The 16,508-nt window shown below is 42.1% G+C and overlaps 1 protein-coding gene across 1 annotated transcript in view; it reads left to right on the top strand.

The window, feature by feature from the left end:
- FBN2 (fibrillin 2) overlaps nucleotides 1-16,508 on the top strand; it is a 262,104-nt gene that overhangs the window by 173,135 nt on the left and 72,461 nt on the right. Inside the window, exons 21-26 of the mRNA XM_036279132.1 lie at nucleotides 5,416-5,553; nucleotides 6,338-6,388; nucleotides 6,871-6,996; nucleotides 10,104-10,331; nucleotides 10,848-10,973; nucleotides 15,691-15,819. Of these exons, the coding sequence (XP_036135025.1) occupies nucleotides 5,416-5,553; nucleotides 6,338-6,388; nucleotides 6,871-6,996; nucleotides 10,104-10,331; nucleotides 10,848-10,973; nucleotides 15,691-15,819 (798 nt within the window). The remainder of the gene's footprint in view (nucleotides 1-5,415; nucleotides 5,554-6,337; nucleotides 6,389-6,870; nucleotides 6,997-10,103; nucleotides 10,332-10,847; nucleotides 10,974-15,690; nucleotides 15,820-16,508) is intronic.

Below are 16,508 nucleotides of genomic sequence, written 5' to 3'. Positions count from 1 at the left end.
AACAAAATGTGATCGCATTTGGACTCAGTTAATAGGACGAGAGTTTGAAGATTTTTTAGCTTCAAACAAACAGAAAGAATTTATTGTTTTCTCGTTTCTCCCATCAATCATAAACTTATGGGCTTCAAAGAAGAGAAGATAACTGTTTTCCTGCTTTTGGAAATCTCTAAGGGAGAAAGATTCCAAAACGTCCGAACTTTCATCTTTTAATAGATCTCAAAGCATTTAAGGTCAGTTCTTGATAATGACTGTAGGACATATATAAAATGAGATCATCTGATTAGTTGCTATAAGGAACAATTCAATACATGTAAGGGTAAAAAAAAAAAAAACCATCCCTATAATTTTTTTCCTGCTTCTAGTGTCTGTGGCTCCATTGGCTAAGCATCCCACAGTTTATAGCATTAGCTAGTATCCGCCTTTAAAGTGACATTTGAAGTAAAATGTATACTTCAAATAGGAAAATATTTCAGTTTTACATAATGCCAAATACATGGGAAGTTTTTGTAATCTGGCCAAGTGCGAATTTTCAATTTAATATTTGCCAAAGACAGTAGTATTTTCAGTGTCACGTCTCATGTTAACAGTATTTAGCTGATAATATGATACATCTAGAGTACCTGTTTGATACATGGAGAGAAATGAACCGAGTCCAAGGTTATCAATGAAAACCTTCCCTTTGGAAATGCCCGCTCAGCTGGGCTCTCCATGTTAGGACACAGGCTGCCATCTGCCTGGGGCATTTCTTTTCTTTTTTTAGAATTCCAGATTTGGAGGTGGGGGGAAGGAGGCATGTGGGTTGGATCTGGCAAGGCAGAAGTATTTTTGCTAAGCCACAATTTCCAACTGAGATAGAGTCATTTTATTATGCAAAGGAAATGAACTCAGCATTAGTTAATTAATGTCTCAGCGTACTAAATCTGCATGCCACTTGGACAATCAAAGATATCATAGCTTTGCTTCATCGTAAACACTTCTATTATTTTGGCCTTTTATCCTTATATTTATTAATGAAAAAGAGAACAAAGGTTTTTTTTTTACTCCCAAGTCATTATGTTGGGCAACTAAATCCCACCATATTTTTCTTAGTGTATTACGTGCTTTTATTTATTATGATCAAATTTGAATATCCCAACCTAAAGCTACTCAGAAAGATAGTTATTATTTAAAAAATTTAGACATCATTTTATCTGCTTTTTTCATTTAAGACAGAATTCAATTCCCTGATGGATTACAAATTTAAAATTAAGCTTGAACACATTAATTAGTTAGATACTTAGAATAATTAGGAATTTAGAATCCATTCTGCAAACTTCCTAGATATATATTAATCTTCAACTGTTTTTGCAAACTACTTGAAAAGACTATTGTAATTTGGTTGAAAATTACTAAGTAGACTAGAACAGTAAATGTGATTAATACATTACATTGCTCTCATCTGATGGCTGTACATAATCCAAACCTATTTTCCCATCTTTGGCTTGGGTCTGCATACTGTCCTCAAATTCCATGGATGTGACAGGGCAATGCCCTCTCTGCTGTCAAACTGGATGGTCTCTTCTCATGCCTCCTCTTGCTCATGTTAGCAGTGTTTGTCACACACCCCTCCCCCAGAAGCTTTTCATTTTTGATCTCCTCCTTTCTCTTTTCTGGCCTGGTTTCTCAGTTTCCTTTGTTAAGTCTTTTATATTCCCCTGCTCTCCAACTTGAAGTGTACTACAGGTCACTCTTTGAACCTCTTTGCTTCTTGAATGTCTACACTCATGCTCAGATGGCCTCTGCATTGACTCTCACATTCGTCTCTCCACCTCAGCCTCTCCACTAATTGCACACTTGTATTTTTATGTCTGCACTGTGTCTCCATTTGGAGACATTTCAAACTTAACATGTCAAAAACCAACTCTCTCTCTTTCAGCCGGAACCTGGGTGTCCTAGAATCTTTTCTGTCTTGGAAAAATGACAACTCCATTCTTTCAGTTGCCAACCCCCAAAACTTTGCAGTCATCTGTGATGCCTCTCTCTCAAACTCCACATTGAATCTATCCGCAGATCCTGTTGATTGTACTTGAAGTTTATCCATATTTCAACTACTTCTCACCATCCCCACCAGAAACCCTCAGCTCAGCCACCATTATTTCTCTTCTTGACTATTACTGTACCTTCTAATCTGCTTACCCTGTTTTATTTTTTTTCAGAGAGTTAAAGAAAATTTTTATTAAATTTATTGGGGTGATATTGTTTAATAAAATTATGTAGGTTTCAAGCATACAATTCTATAATACGTCATCTGTATGTTGTATCGTGTGTTCATCACCCAAAGTCAAGTCTCCTTGTGTAACCATCATACTGTTGTCTGTCTATGAACTTTTGTTTGTTTGTTTGTCCTGTTCACTTGTTGCTTTCAGTTTTATGTCTCACATATGAGAGAAAGCATATATATATGGTCTTGATATTTTCCATCTTACTTATTTCTCTTAGCATGATACACTCAAGATCCATCCATGTTGTCTGTTGGCAAATGGCAGTATTTCATCTTATTTCTAACCCCTGACTATATAACTACATGTCTTTTTTGTGTGTACATATACACCCAACTAAAACAGAGAGAGAGAGAGAGAGAGAGAGAGAATGCATGGTGTTATAGATTGAGGGCTCTGAAGTCAGACTATGAAGGTTCCACTTGATGCTGACTCCATACTAACAGGGTGACCTTAGGTAAATTAGTGGACCTCTGTGCACCTGAGTTTTGTCATCTGTAAATTGTACATAATGTATAAGGTTCTTTTAACAAGTAAATAATACATGGAAAGGTGTTAATGGCGCTTGTTGCTACCTCAATAAATATTAACAAGTACCAATACAATGTATCTTACTTAAAATGACTACAGCCAGGGTAATAAATCAGTAATTAGTCCTGGTCCTCAAAACACACAGTAGTCTGGACTATTTAAATACACAGTAGCTAATCTGTAAATTTAGTTTAATCAATATTCTATTATTAGTTTTGGGAGTTATTTACAATGTATCTTTTATATTTAACCTGGTTAATTTGTGCACAGTCAAAACAATGGATAGAATTATATAGTCTCTGTTATCACTAAAATGTTATGTTCAAAAGATGTTAAATAGTTATATACTTTGTTGAGTAGCTCGAATGGGAGTCCTGTTAGTGAACTGGTAGAAGAATCTGTAGTTACTTAATTGGGCAATTAAGTCATTTGTGACTCTATTCTTCTTTTGTAAAACAAACCACTGGTAATTATTTTTAATACCTATTTTAATTCTTCTAACTCTTCTGTTTTTCCATAGTTAAAGACTATCAGCTAAGTGATTGAATTTTTACTATGGTTGAAAATATTCTCTACTGGTTTTCAATATACTTTTCTGTGTGTTCCCACATTATACCTTTCCCTTTCACAAGATTTCAATTTAGAGTTTGCAAATGGATAAACTTGTTTATTAGTAGAGAAAGAATTATGTCACTTAATATTTAATTTCATTGTTTTGCAAATGAAAAAAAGAATAAAAAATAAAAGTAAAATTATATGCTGAAGACACCATTAAATAAACAAACACACACACACACACACAATAGCCTTACAGGAGCTTCTCTGCTTCCTCTGCTATGAGATTTACAGACTTAAGCCTATAAAAAGCCTGTAATTTGAGGCCTGACAACAAATGCTGATGAGCAAATCTTTCTCATTTGTATACAGTTTTTACCCAAACTGAATCTCAACACAGTAAAATGCAAAGTGACTGTCCATCTCTTCTCCACATCCTTGCCCCATAACTTTTTGTATCCAGTCAAGGACAGAGTTGTTTGTTTTGTTTTAACCTCTGTCCCAGAGGGCTGGGGTTGTATGTGACTTTCTCTTACCCACTGCTGTGTCCCATGGGGTATCAGAAATCACAAGTCAGCCCTTTATGGGCCTGCCAGTTTCATCATAGTTCCTCTTTTGTGTTTCTGGCTATGCTTTGTGTTTACTGTTGAATTTAGCAATAAAACTTTATCTGCCCAGATTAATTGAGTTGTAAAACAAATACTATTGGGATGTGCTTTTCTCTTTATTATTTTCCAAATCTATGTGCCACAATATGCTATAAAGATTTTGTTAAGTTGTGTTTTACACATCACCTGCATTGGAACCACCACGAGCTTATCATATGCAGATCCCTGGGTTGCACTCCTGGAGGTTTGTGACTCTGCACGTTACCAAGAACCTTGGTAATGTTATGGACACTATCTGAGAGCCACAGCTCTGCAAGGAAAACTGTACATATATTAACCACTTAGTATTTTTCATGTCAGTTTTGACGGGATCCCCTGTTGCTGTTTCAAAATCAGTTATTTAACAGTCATTTAAGGAGGAACTTCAATTTAATGCAAACATATACTCTAAAAATATTAGTAGTATTTATCATAGATGGTTGGATTAGAGATGAGTTTTATGTGTGTGTGTGTGTGTGTGTGTGTGTGTGTATATTTGCTATTTCCTCAAATACTTTAACATACATGTGTGTTGCCTTTTGTTGTTGTTAATCCTCACCCAAGGATACTTTTCCATTGATTTTTAGCGTGGGAGGAAAGGAGGGAGGGAGAGAGAGACAGAGACAGAAACAGAGACATCAGTATGAGTGAGACATAACAACTGGTTGCCTCTCATACACCCCAACTGGGGCCAGGAATCGGACCTGCAACCCAGGTGCGTTCCCTTGACCAGGAATCAAACCCAAGACCCTTCCATCTGTGGGCCAGCACTCTAACCACTGAGCCAAACCGGCCAGGCCAGTGTGCTGCTTTTTGAACTTGAGATAAAACTATGCATAAGTATGCATAGGAAAATGCATGCAAGAAAATACATCAAATATTAGCCCTGGTATGTCTTATTGGTGGTTTTTTAGGTGATGTTTATTTTCTTTTTTATCTTTTGGATTTATTTTGTTTTCAAATTATTCATCAAACAAGTATCTTCTGCAGAAACACTGGCTTCTCTCTAACAGAACATAAATCCTATTTGAGGAATTTTATTTGATAAAAATCTTAACTATCAAAGCAGTTATCTTAAAGGATAAATCATATGCGTATTTTCCACAAAAGTAATGCTCTTAGTATGGTAACGCATTGAGCTTGCAAGTACCGGCGTGAAGTCTTGGGCAACAGTGGCTGCTCCTAGAATACCAGTAGATACAATTGTATTAATTACCATATCACGTGAGATATATAGAGCACAGTAGTTGATTTACATGTCTATGGTATACTGTATTTAAATGCATGGGCGTGTAAAAGTGTTCAAAGGATATGCTGTTAAAGTGTATTAATAATAGTCCTTTCGCGTGCTTTTAATACGACCACAAACGTTGTTGGGGTCTACAAGAGATGAGCACTCTCCATCCTTTCCTGTTCCTTTTTAGACAGCCTGAAAGGGACGTGTTGGCTCAACATCCAGGACAACCGTTGCGAGGTGAACATCAATGGGGCCACCCTGAAATCCGAATGCTGTGCCACCCTCGGAGCTGCCTGGGGGAGCCCCTGCGAGCGCTGTGAGCTAGGTGGGGCCTGACCCAGGGGCTCTGGGCTTCTCGTTGGAAAGTCTCTCCCTCAGTGAGGCCCTTTCCCTCTGTATTCCATAGTGAGAAAGGCTGTAAGATCATCACCCTCCCCAAAATGTTGTCTTTTCTCGTGGAATTTATTCATTTCTTCAAATACGTATTTATTTGGCTTATTCTTTTACTGTAATCGAACCTTCTGAATATATATTTTTTAATCCTCATCTGAGGATATGTTTATTGATTTTTAGAGAGAGAGAAGCAGACAGACAGACATTGACGTGAGAAACATTGATCTGTTGCCTCCCATACATACACCGACCGGGGATCAAACCCGCACCCTTTTGATGTACAGGACGATGCTCCAACCAACAGGGCCACCCGGCAAGGGTCCTTCTGAACGGTTTAGACAAGGCAGGGAATCAACTGGAATTTAGCTGCTGGACGACTGTTAATGTTCTCCGGTGTCCTTGTTTGCCTGTGTCTCTGTAGAACATGATGTTTCTTTAAATCTTTTATTTGTTTATTTGTAATTCAATTGGCAATGTGAAAGCACAAAGGAATGTTCATAGGAGAAATTATGGGGCTTTCCATATGGGTTAGCACTGAGGTAGTTACCACAGCATGTCACGTGCTGCACTGAATTCGGTGCAGGGCAGCTGGAGTCCTTGGCCTCTGAACTCCAGCTTGAGGTTTTTGTTTAGTTCCATTTTTCTTGAGCTTAAGACAGTTGTATTTTTTTTTTTTTTTACAATGAGGTAAAAAATGTGTCCTGTTGTTCTCACAGATACAGCTTGCCCAAGAGGCTTTGCCAGGATTAAAGGTGTTACTTGTGAAGGTGAGTGTATTCTCGGATGATGTCATAAATCTCTAGAGCAGGGTGTAAAATCGACATTGACTCTCACACTTTGGAGATATTTATCATTTTCAAAAATCTTGAAATTTCAATAAAAATGCTCAGTGTAATAAATGAATGCATTAGAATACTACTCTTAGGAAACAGCTTAGAGTCTCCCATTTCACCTCTTCATCCTGCTGTGTAGATTTTCAAGAGGCCACCACTAGCCGTTAAGGCACAGAACAGCTGGCAGAGCAACACATCTGGGCTGTAGTCTATGGGCGGGCAAGGCTGTGGTCATTTTCACAGCTGGTACCTAGGAAAACCCAGAACCAGTGGCTGTATTGTGGAATATTTCCACTTAACTCAAGTAATAATTTACATTGTATTGCAAATTGAATAGGCTCTGAAGGAAGTAAGACTACACTTGCTTTTTCTGTTTGTAACATCTTTATCCCTACACTTGCTTCATTTCCCTGCAGATGTTAACGAGTGTGAGGTGTTTCCTGGCGTTTGTCCAAATGGACGCTGTATCAATAGCAAAGGGTCTTTTCACTGTGAGTGTCCTGAAGGCCTGACGTTGGATGGAACTGGCCGTGTCTGTTTGGGTAAGGTTCATGCCCTTGTGTATTTTATGCAAGAAACCAGCCGTGATTTTTTCCTTATTCTTTGGACAATGACCAGTCCAAAACCAGTAGGTTGTAGCTGGAAACACTTTAAATGAGATATTTTGAGGGAAAATCACTAATGGGTATTTTTTTTAAGTGAATATATTTCAATGAAATGATTCCTGTATAATACAGGAAGTTGGTACTGCTCAAAAATTTACCTCAAAAATTAAATTTCTTTCATCAGATATTTCAGGCAGGTTGAGTCTATGGGAAGAGAGCTGTGTATATTCTGAACGTGGAAGAAAAATTGGAGACAAGTGTTTGAAGTTAGCATTTGCCAGCCCACCGCAGCTGTGCTCTTAGACAACAGTGGGGAAGGTCATAGTCAAAGTTACGTTGTTTCTCTTTGAAAATATTGACCGACCCCTTTTCTTCCTTGACTACCTTTGTAGATTAAATGTTCTTAATGCTTTATTTTCTAAAGAGCTAAAATGAAGAAGTTCTTTCTTTCATCGTTGCTTTATAGGCATGCCTGGTTGACCTTATTCTTCACCAGTTTCGTGCTTGACTGGCCTTGAGTTTCATGATCGAAAAAGAAACTTGTATTAATTCTGTACTGTAACTAAACAATTTTTTTTTATTTATTGAAAGGAATTTTTTCAATATACTATGGAATAGTAACTTTAAAAAATAACCTCATATAGGTTTGTATTTTAAGTTGAAGCTTGCAGATAAATCATGAGCAGTAGTAATGTTATATACGAAGATCCTTAAGCTATTTATGTATGCATCAGAGATTTTTTAAATTAATAGTAAAAAAAGAAGTTTGTGACATTATACAGTTTAGTTACTATAATTCACACAAATATTATTTTAAGTTAATTTTTATGACATTTTAGATATAAATGTGTATATATAAAGTATGACTATAAAATCATATGGAAATGTTTAGAAATTATAATATCCAAAGTCTGAATAAAGAAGAACTCTTTTCAGATTTTTACGGTTAAATTATTTACAAAATTTAGAATAAAGTAAAGTATCTTTTGAAGATGACCATGTCAGTATGATCAAGTGGTACAGGGCCTTCAGTAACCAAGGAATGCTGTAGATGAAGATGTATCATCAGTTGTGAATTGTCAGTAAGCAAAATTAATTCCCAATAACATCACTAGAAATTAAACCTTCTCTAATATTCTAAAAGGATATGTTGACTTTTTTCATCTCTGTGCTATGGTTCAGTGTTTTTGCCACTACTTGAATCATGCTATATTAGTTCCTGTGGCTAGGGATCTGAGAAAGTTTCAAGAAGAGATTGGGATGTGAAAATGTAAAACTTCCTGAGTCTAACAGTACAGGTAAACTTTGATAGAACTAATCTAAATCAGGGGTTCAAACCTCAACACCTTCGGGGGACAGGCAGGTAAATAAATGAGTGAGGCGGTAATAAGGAGTGGTGAGGACTGCAGCAAACTGTAGAGCACACATGCCATCCAGAGGCTCCCACATCTCTCTTAATTTCTGTGCAAACCAGTCAGAACATGCACAGGCCATATGTGGCCCGTGTGCTGACAGTGTTTTGATTCCTGATGTAAATACTGATATGGATCTTGGGTGATAAGGACACCAGATTACTCTGCCAGACTATCATAACTTTTTACATCCTTAGTTCAGATGCTTTACACACACCCACACACAAACATACACAGACAACTAATCCCAGAACAGCTTCTTGAGCAAATTACCTCAATTACTTCAGAAACAATTGGACTCAAGCCAGAATTCAGAGGCTACCTGTACTTAAATAAAACCGTCACAGCTTGTTAAAATCCCACTTGCCCCTGGTGACAGTGTAGGATGCCGTTGGCTGTGAGACCAGCCCCTGAGTGCCTTGTGGTAATGAGTCTCATCGGATTACTGTCACACCTCGCAGTGCCAGAGAATGTGGCTTTTGGTTGGTGTCAGTATAAGGCAAACTCACCCACTGTGAATGCCTGTATTCACTCTACCAAATCAAAGTATGCATGTACCACAGCCATTTTTTCTTTAAAAATACGACTTCTTTCTTACAATACTTTGAAATGTATGTAACTCTAGGCTAAAAGAAGTGGCTCAGGTTGATGTTACTTCTGGTTGACAACTTGAAAGAATCAGTATTGACAGTAACTAAAGTAAAAAGTACATTTATTTGTTTGTGTTTACATTTCCATTAGGGATCTCTTTCCCTCTGTGAAACAGTTTTCAGGTTTAGGAAAGGATTTAGTATCTTGAAATAATCTTATCACATAAAACATGTTATTTGGTTAAGGAAAGCTTTTTCTGAACTCATTATCCATATTTGCGATTGAGCAGCCAAGTGTTGGACTGTAGTTTGACCCACAACTCCACTGGCTAACAGATAAACGTGTCAGTTATAGATTGTGCTGATTTATCCTATTTGGTGACTGTTGATTTATCTTTTAAGGTCCTAGCTAGCATACGAAACATAACTATTCTTTGAGGTTGAAGAAAAATGTGACATTTAAACAAATAATCTGGCCCCTTACTAGAGCAGATTTATATAACCTAGAGTAAAAACCATGATGCAAAAGATAAATTTGGCAGGAGGAAAAAAAAAACTTAAGTGCAATAATAGTGTTCCTTTATCAAGGTATTTTAATCATTGTACCAATTGGCAAATAGATTAGAGTTGGTCATTTCCTGTTTATGACTCGGACGCGACAGGACTGCTCACGGGCCACTTCAAGCAATTCCATGAACAGGAAGAATCTGTCACTAAATTACTCTATTCTTTCTGAAGTGAGCAGTACAAGAAGGGGGCCTCAGGTGACCCTATGAAGGAGCCTTGTCGCAAGGCAACCTTTTCTTCCTAAAGGTGGCTTGTGAGAATTAAATGATGCAGAAGGAGAACCCACCTGTGCTCTCACTAGATGACTGTCCTCGGGGAATGCGTTCCAGGGGGTGCGGGACTGTGTGTCTCACCTGCTGGTGTGTCTCCAGGGCCGGGCAGGCCAGGCAGAGAGCAGACATTCGGTACACTGGGTATCTGAACGCTCAGCGAGTGTTACAATGAATCTCAGACTGCACTCTCGCCCTTCACATAGACATCCGCATGGAGCAGTGTTACTTGAAGTGGGACGAGGATGAATGCGTCCACCCTGTTCCTGGGAAGTTCCGTATGGACGCCTGCTGCTGTGCCGTTGGGGCAGCCTGGGGCACCGAGTGTGAGGAGTGCCCCAAACCTGGCACCAAGGAGTATGACACCCTGTGCCCCAGGGGGCCTGGCTTTGCTAACAGAGGGGACGTCCTTACTGGGAGGCCATTTTACAAAGGTAACAGCCCCCCTCCACCAATGCTCCCCTCCACGTTCTCTGAGAGCTGCTTCTGCTGCAAACATTTGCCTTCCTGCTTTATCTTCTTCCTTAGACATAATTTGTGGCCAACCTTCTATCCCAGGTTGTAAGTCACCTGTATAAGATGGTGTTGAAGTAAAGATGTAAAACAGTTCGCTGATCTTGCTGTCCTTGGATCATTCTACTGTAGCTGTGATTTCCTCGCATGGCCTGACGAGATGCAGCCCCCAAGTAGCAAAAACTTCTCTAGACCCCCCTAAACTTGACAAAGTAAATGGGCAGAAATAAAGGCATCAAGGCTCTTCATGAAGAACACAGAATCTTGCTCCCAGTTTAAACTTTTGTTTTGGGCGTCAATGGGATCATTGGAATTTTCCACATGCCCCATTTTTACTTGGATACATTGTTTCCATCCTAATAGATTTTAAACTTAAAGTGATGGGTCTACTCTTTCGGGTCAACCAGCTCTTCATTCCAGCTTTACTCTGCTTTTAGATATCAACGAATGCAAAGCTTTCCCTGGGATGTGCACCTACGGCAAGTGCAGAAACACAATTGGAAGTTTCAAGTGCCGTTGCAATAGTGGCTTTGCTCTGGACATGGAGGAAAGAAACTGCACAGGTAAGATTGTTCTCGTTGCATTTGGTAAACCCCGGTTCTCTCCCTTACTGTGTTTGCAAGGACGGCCATCGGGAGCCCATCCTCCCACTGGAAACATGTGCATTTTTCCTTTCGTTTCCTTTTCCCGACTCTGAGACTCTTAAACCACTTCTCCACACTTAGGAGAGCGCTGCAAAATAGTATGAAAATGCTACTTGTTTTCTCTACAGGAACAACATAAAAATAGGATTTTCCAAATATATGAGTGCTTAAGAACATAGCCATTAAATCAACAACTGTACACACTTGATATAGTATTCTTTTTAAAATGGTAGAGTTTAAAATAGAGAAGTTATAACTTATTTTCCTCATCTGTGTACAGTTATCGTAATAATTATGCTTTAGTCAGCATTCATGTACCCTTCTTCATGAGCATAAGCATTCCCTTTAGTCTGAAAGGACATGAACTTCCAAATTTTCCTAGTAGACAATATAACAAATCATCCCACACTCGAGATACAGCTCCAAAATCTTATTTTCAGAACTCTTTTCATTTATTGTCTCTTTGGAATTGTCCCTTTTCTCCTGCCCTCCCTCACTCCTGCTACTTCTTCATGATGTCCTTTGAAATGTCTCTCTTGACTCCTATTTTTTTTTGGAGAGATAGTGGAAGGGAGGGAGGGAGGGGAAGAGAAATAGAAGCATTGATGTGAGAGAGACACATCGATTGGTTGCCTCCTGCACATGCCCCAACCGGAGCCGGGATTGAACCTGCAACTTGGGTACATGACCTTGACGGGCAATCAAATCTGAAACCCTTTTGGTTCAAGGGCTGATGTTCTAACCACTGAACAACACCAGCCAGGGCTTGACTCCTTTTTTTTTTAGTTTTTTTTCTTTATTGATTTTTAGAGAGAGAGGAAGGAAAGGAAGAGAGAGATAGAAACATTGATGAGAGAGAACATTGATTGGCCGCCTTCTGCACGCCCCCACTGGGGATCAGGCCCACAACCTGGGCATGTGCCCTGATGGGGAATCGAACTGGCCACCTCTTGGTGCATGGGTCGACGCCCAACCACTGAGCCACACTAGCCAGGTGGGCTTGACTCTTTTCTAACTTCCTGATTCATAAAGTAGCGCTGGATTCACTCATGGACCTACACAGCCTACACTACCCCAGAAACATTTCAAAACTGTCCATCTAGTCTTCTGAAGTTCCGCCGTCTGGTCCTCTGCTATGCACTCCCATGCCGGTCCCCAACCCTTGCCCATCGCCATTATTTTCTGCGCTCTGGGCTGCTGAGCTTGGCTGGGAGAGTCTAAGAGTGGACTGAGATCCGCTCTCCTTCGGCCAGGCCTCGCAGACACACGTGTTGGCCTCTTTGTACCCCCACACCTCCACATCCTGACTCATCCCCTTGCTTCTTCATTGAGACCAAGTCTGATTGCCAGGATTACCCTCTCACACCCTCCTCTCTCGTGATAACATTTCTTTTTCCTCCCACAGTCTCTTCACTTTCAGAGAATGAGATGCGATGGTCTAACTCAGTTTTCCAGCCGATTCCTCTCTTTCGCTCTCCTCTCCTCCTGCGCCCGGCCCTTCTCCGGCAGAGCTCGCTCCTCTCCCTGGCTTCTCCCCTGTTTACCGCTTCCGTCCCCTAGACTTATAAACAAAACGTGTCCTCGGCCCTTCTTTTCCCTCAAGCCACCATCCTGTTTTTCTGCTTTTGCCTCTCTTTTAACTAGCCATTTTCCTTGTAATCCAACCTAACCCGGAGTGTCGCCTTCCCTCATATACATAATCTTGCAAAATACTACTGCGCGTTAAAAACGTCTTCGTCTTGTGCATGTTCTGCTCAGCCTCTGGCTGAATTCCCGCCTTGACTTTCTTCTCTCGTGCTTTTCATGGTGCTTCCCGGTCTCAGTCGCCCTTCCCTGGCTGCGAGGCTGCTTCTCCTCTTCACGGGTTCTCTGGACTTCGGCATTTCCCCCCCTGGAGCATTTCCCACGTCCTTTGCCCTCTCAGCATTCTGCCTCTGGAACTGCATCCACCATCATGACTTCCTGGGTGGTCTCCTTCACGCGCTGACTTCTAGGTGCTGCCTCCTGCCCTCTACTCTGCCAGCATTTCTAACTTCCATCTGGACAGTTTCTCTTTGCTTTAATCTGCCTGTGTCCCACCCACCCCCCTCCGTCTACTAAGGACTTCCTTGTGTGGATTAATAGTATGATTTCACTCAGGATTGAAGCCTCAGAGTTAATTTTGACATATCTCTCTCCTGATAAACAAGTGAGAGAGTTACATATGTTCTCCCAGAAAAATGGCTGTTTCGGGCACTTACAACATTGCTTCTAGACTATTGCGAATGCAGGTCTGGTTCCTGAGGAAGCAGACTCTGGGCAAAGATGAACATGCATGGAGTTATCAGGGGTTGCCCTGGGACTCAGCAGCTAGGAGGGAGGGGAAGGCAGCAGGAGGCAGAGGGAGGAGCTGGGCTGGGAGGCAGGCCCAGGGCAGGCTCAGCCTACCCCGCTGGGGCTCAGGTCTGGGGTGGCTCGCAAGAACTCTTGAGTTAGGACAAAGGGGCTAGGCCTGTGTGCTACCTGCATGTTCAACCTTTGGCTGCATCTGCCCAGAGAAAAGCTGCAATTGTGGGGAAGCGGTCCTCCCAGCCAAGGCGTTTCCTGAAGACAGTGTACATCTCAGGGCTTTCTGTCAGGGGAAGGACAAGGACGTCCTTTCTCTGAAGGGAGACCTGGGCAGCATTTCAGGGAATCTCCTACCTGGCAGAGTCTTCTAACATCTTCCAACCCGTTCACTTTCCACAGTCACACCCTTCATGTTCACAGCCACCAGGCTTATCATCCTAAAGCAGGGCTTAGATTGTGTGACTTCTCAGAACCATCCCGTTGCTCAGACCATCCTAGACCTGGGTGAAGAAGCTCAGAGTCTTCCGGGTCAGACCGCGCTGCTTCTTTTCGGTGTGAAATGAGTCAGATTACTCTAGCTCCGAAGCCCACTTTCTTTAACTATATAAAAGGGACAGATGCTTGTGGATAGCACCGCAGTGCTGTGGGGTATGACGGGCAAGGACAGCGGGGCACTGCGGCTGCCTGTCCTCACGGCATTTCGGGCCAGTCTGCTGCCGTGTGTGGGCCCTCAGTGATCACACCCCTCCCCCGGTACTGACACCGATTTCACCTCTGCAGTCTGGCCACGCTGCAGCTCCCTGTGCTCAGAAATGCATTCTTTGCATTCACCTGTGCACTTTATCTCGTGCCTTTCTGTTTCCCCTGCATCTTTCAAGTTAGAATCTCCATGCAGCATTCCAGGACCAAGGCCACCTTTCTTCACAACCCCAGTTCTGACCGGGGGATCGCTTGCATAGACACTGCACTTTCTATGAGACAAGTACTTGACACAGGTCAATTCACTTACTCCTGTGAGGTGGGTCGTCCTGTGCTGCCCATGCTACAGATAGAGACAGTGAGAGACAGAGATCACATGATTTCCCAAGGCCCCACACCCGGAAGACAACGCAGTGGGGTTGTACCCCGGCCTCCGGTTCCAGGGCCTCCGGTTCCAGAGCCCATGCTCCACACTGTGCGGCTCCCACACGTTACGCCGCCGCAGTGGGCCCCTGCTCTGCCGTGACACTCACTCTGTGCTCTTCAGTGGCTCTCACCGGCAGTGCTAGATCCCTAGGTACTGATGGATACAAAGCAAGAGAATTGGTCTGCATATGGTTAGCTGCTAAATTGAGTCCACGCATTTTAAGATTTTTGTTTAAAAGGAAGTACCTACTTTTTTTTTTTTTTTTTTCCCTTTTTTCAATGTGGCCTGCTGTTGGGAAAATCACTAAAACCAACAGCTGGGAGAAAGCAATGTGACTTATAAATCCTGTCATAGAAAAACTTAAAAATGGAAAGTCAGCAAAATAGCCTGACGCTGGCCACCGCTGTTTTTCCCATTGCGACAAAAATCATTTACTATAAGTCGTGTTTTCTAGATTTGACTTCTCCATTGAGAAATCTTAGTGACAGGCATGGGAGATTTCTCAGAGACTCCTGTTTTTGAGAATATAAATGCAGCTATTGAAGATTCATATTTACTATGGAATACAAAAGAGTAATAAATACATCATTTTAAAAAATCTATGTTGTAAAAATTAGATCACATCGAATGTGACACAAAAACACACATTGGGACAAATTCCAAGGCCCCGCAGCTTGTGAGCGCTCTCCAGCTCAGGGTAGTTGGCTGGTCTGCCTGTGAGGTTGTCGCTCTGTGGTCGGTCATCCTGCCCAGAGGCCACAGCCCCCGGTTCTCACGCCAGGCTGGGCGTAGGTCAGTGTCGCAGAACCAGCAAGGTCTTTGCATCTTGCTTGAGACTTGACTCGTGTGCCCACTGCTTCTTCCTTTGCCACCTGCCTTGTTCGGCTCATACCGCAGTTGCTTGGTTCACTTCTCTGTGGCCACCTCGAAGCCACAGAGGGAAATCCACAATTCCGGAATTCCTAAAGGCCAAGACAGTTTTGGCAGTTGGGGAAAGGAATGTGCCTCAGCCCTGTCCCCTTCTAGCTGATTTGAAAAAAACGTATCCTCAGACCACTAGCCACTGACTTCTCTAAAGTTTCCAGTGCGCTCCACTTTCCCTCGGAAGGCCAGAGCTCTCTCTTCGCCAACACCTACCCATCTCAGTCTATGTTTCCATTTCTCTTAAACCCTGTGAATTAGACATCGACGAGTGCAGGATCTCCCCCGATCTCTGCGGAAGTGGGATCTGTGTCAACACGCCCGGCAGCTTTGAGTGTGAGTGCTTCGAAGGCTACGAGAGTGGGTTCATGATGATGAAGAACTGCATGGGTAAGCGTGCCCGCGCTCTTCCTCTCCTGTCCTGACACCAGCCGCGCACAGGCCGCGGCTCCACCTCGGCTGCCTCAGAGCCGTGAACAGCACGCTTGGCAAGGAGCTGCACACGGCAGACAGGAAGTCTGCTCCCAGATAGCTCTGGGGGAGCCCCGGCCTCTTGGCGCCTTAATGGCAGCGAGATACTGAGGCTGGGTTCTGTTTATTCGTAGACTCTAAAATCAACACAGGCTAACTGCCCAGGAAGGATTCATTTAAAATGGATGACCTTGTGTGGTGACCCCAAAATGCACAGTCAGGCATGCGAATCCCGTGTTGTTTTCCTAAACTGCGTGGTATTGCAAACTCTTCAGTATTGCCCACCTGTTAGGCCACTCCTTCGTTTTCAGCAACCTGTCGGACTCACCTCCTGCCCCGTCGAGGTGATACGTCTAAGATTTTCTTTCACTTCTATTAGAGATGTGGATAGCCGTCAATGATATCTGGAGTTTAGAGTGATATAAAGCAACTATTGTTTTGTTGTGTTTTTACCTCGTGGGAGCCTGCCCATTTTGTACAAGTAAATTCCTTGCTAGCTCACGGTCTTTGAGAGTAGAACTTGAACTGTTTGTCCACTGATAATAGGAAAAGGGAGGTGAGCACCGTCCCGTGTGTTAAGCCTGTCTGTCCCATCTGGGTCACACCTC

This window comes from Molossus molossus, unplaced genomic scaffold (assembly GCF_014108415.1).
Source record: "Molossus molossus isolate mMolMol1 unplaced genomic scaffold, mMolMol1.p scaffold_m16_p_3, whole genome shotgun sequence".
NCBI lineage: Eukaryota > Metazoa > Chordata > Mammalia > Chiroptera > Molossidae > Molossus > Molossus molossus.
Note: the sequence above shows the minus strand (reverse complement) of the source record. Positions and strands in the feature narration are given on the sequence as shown.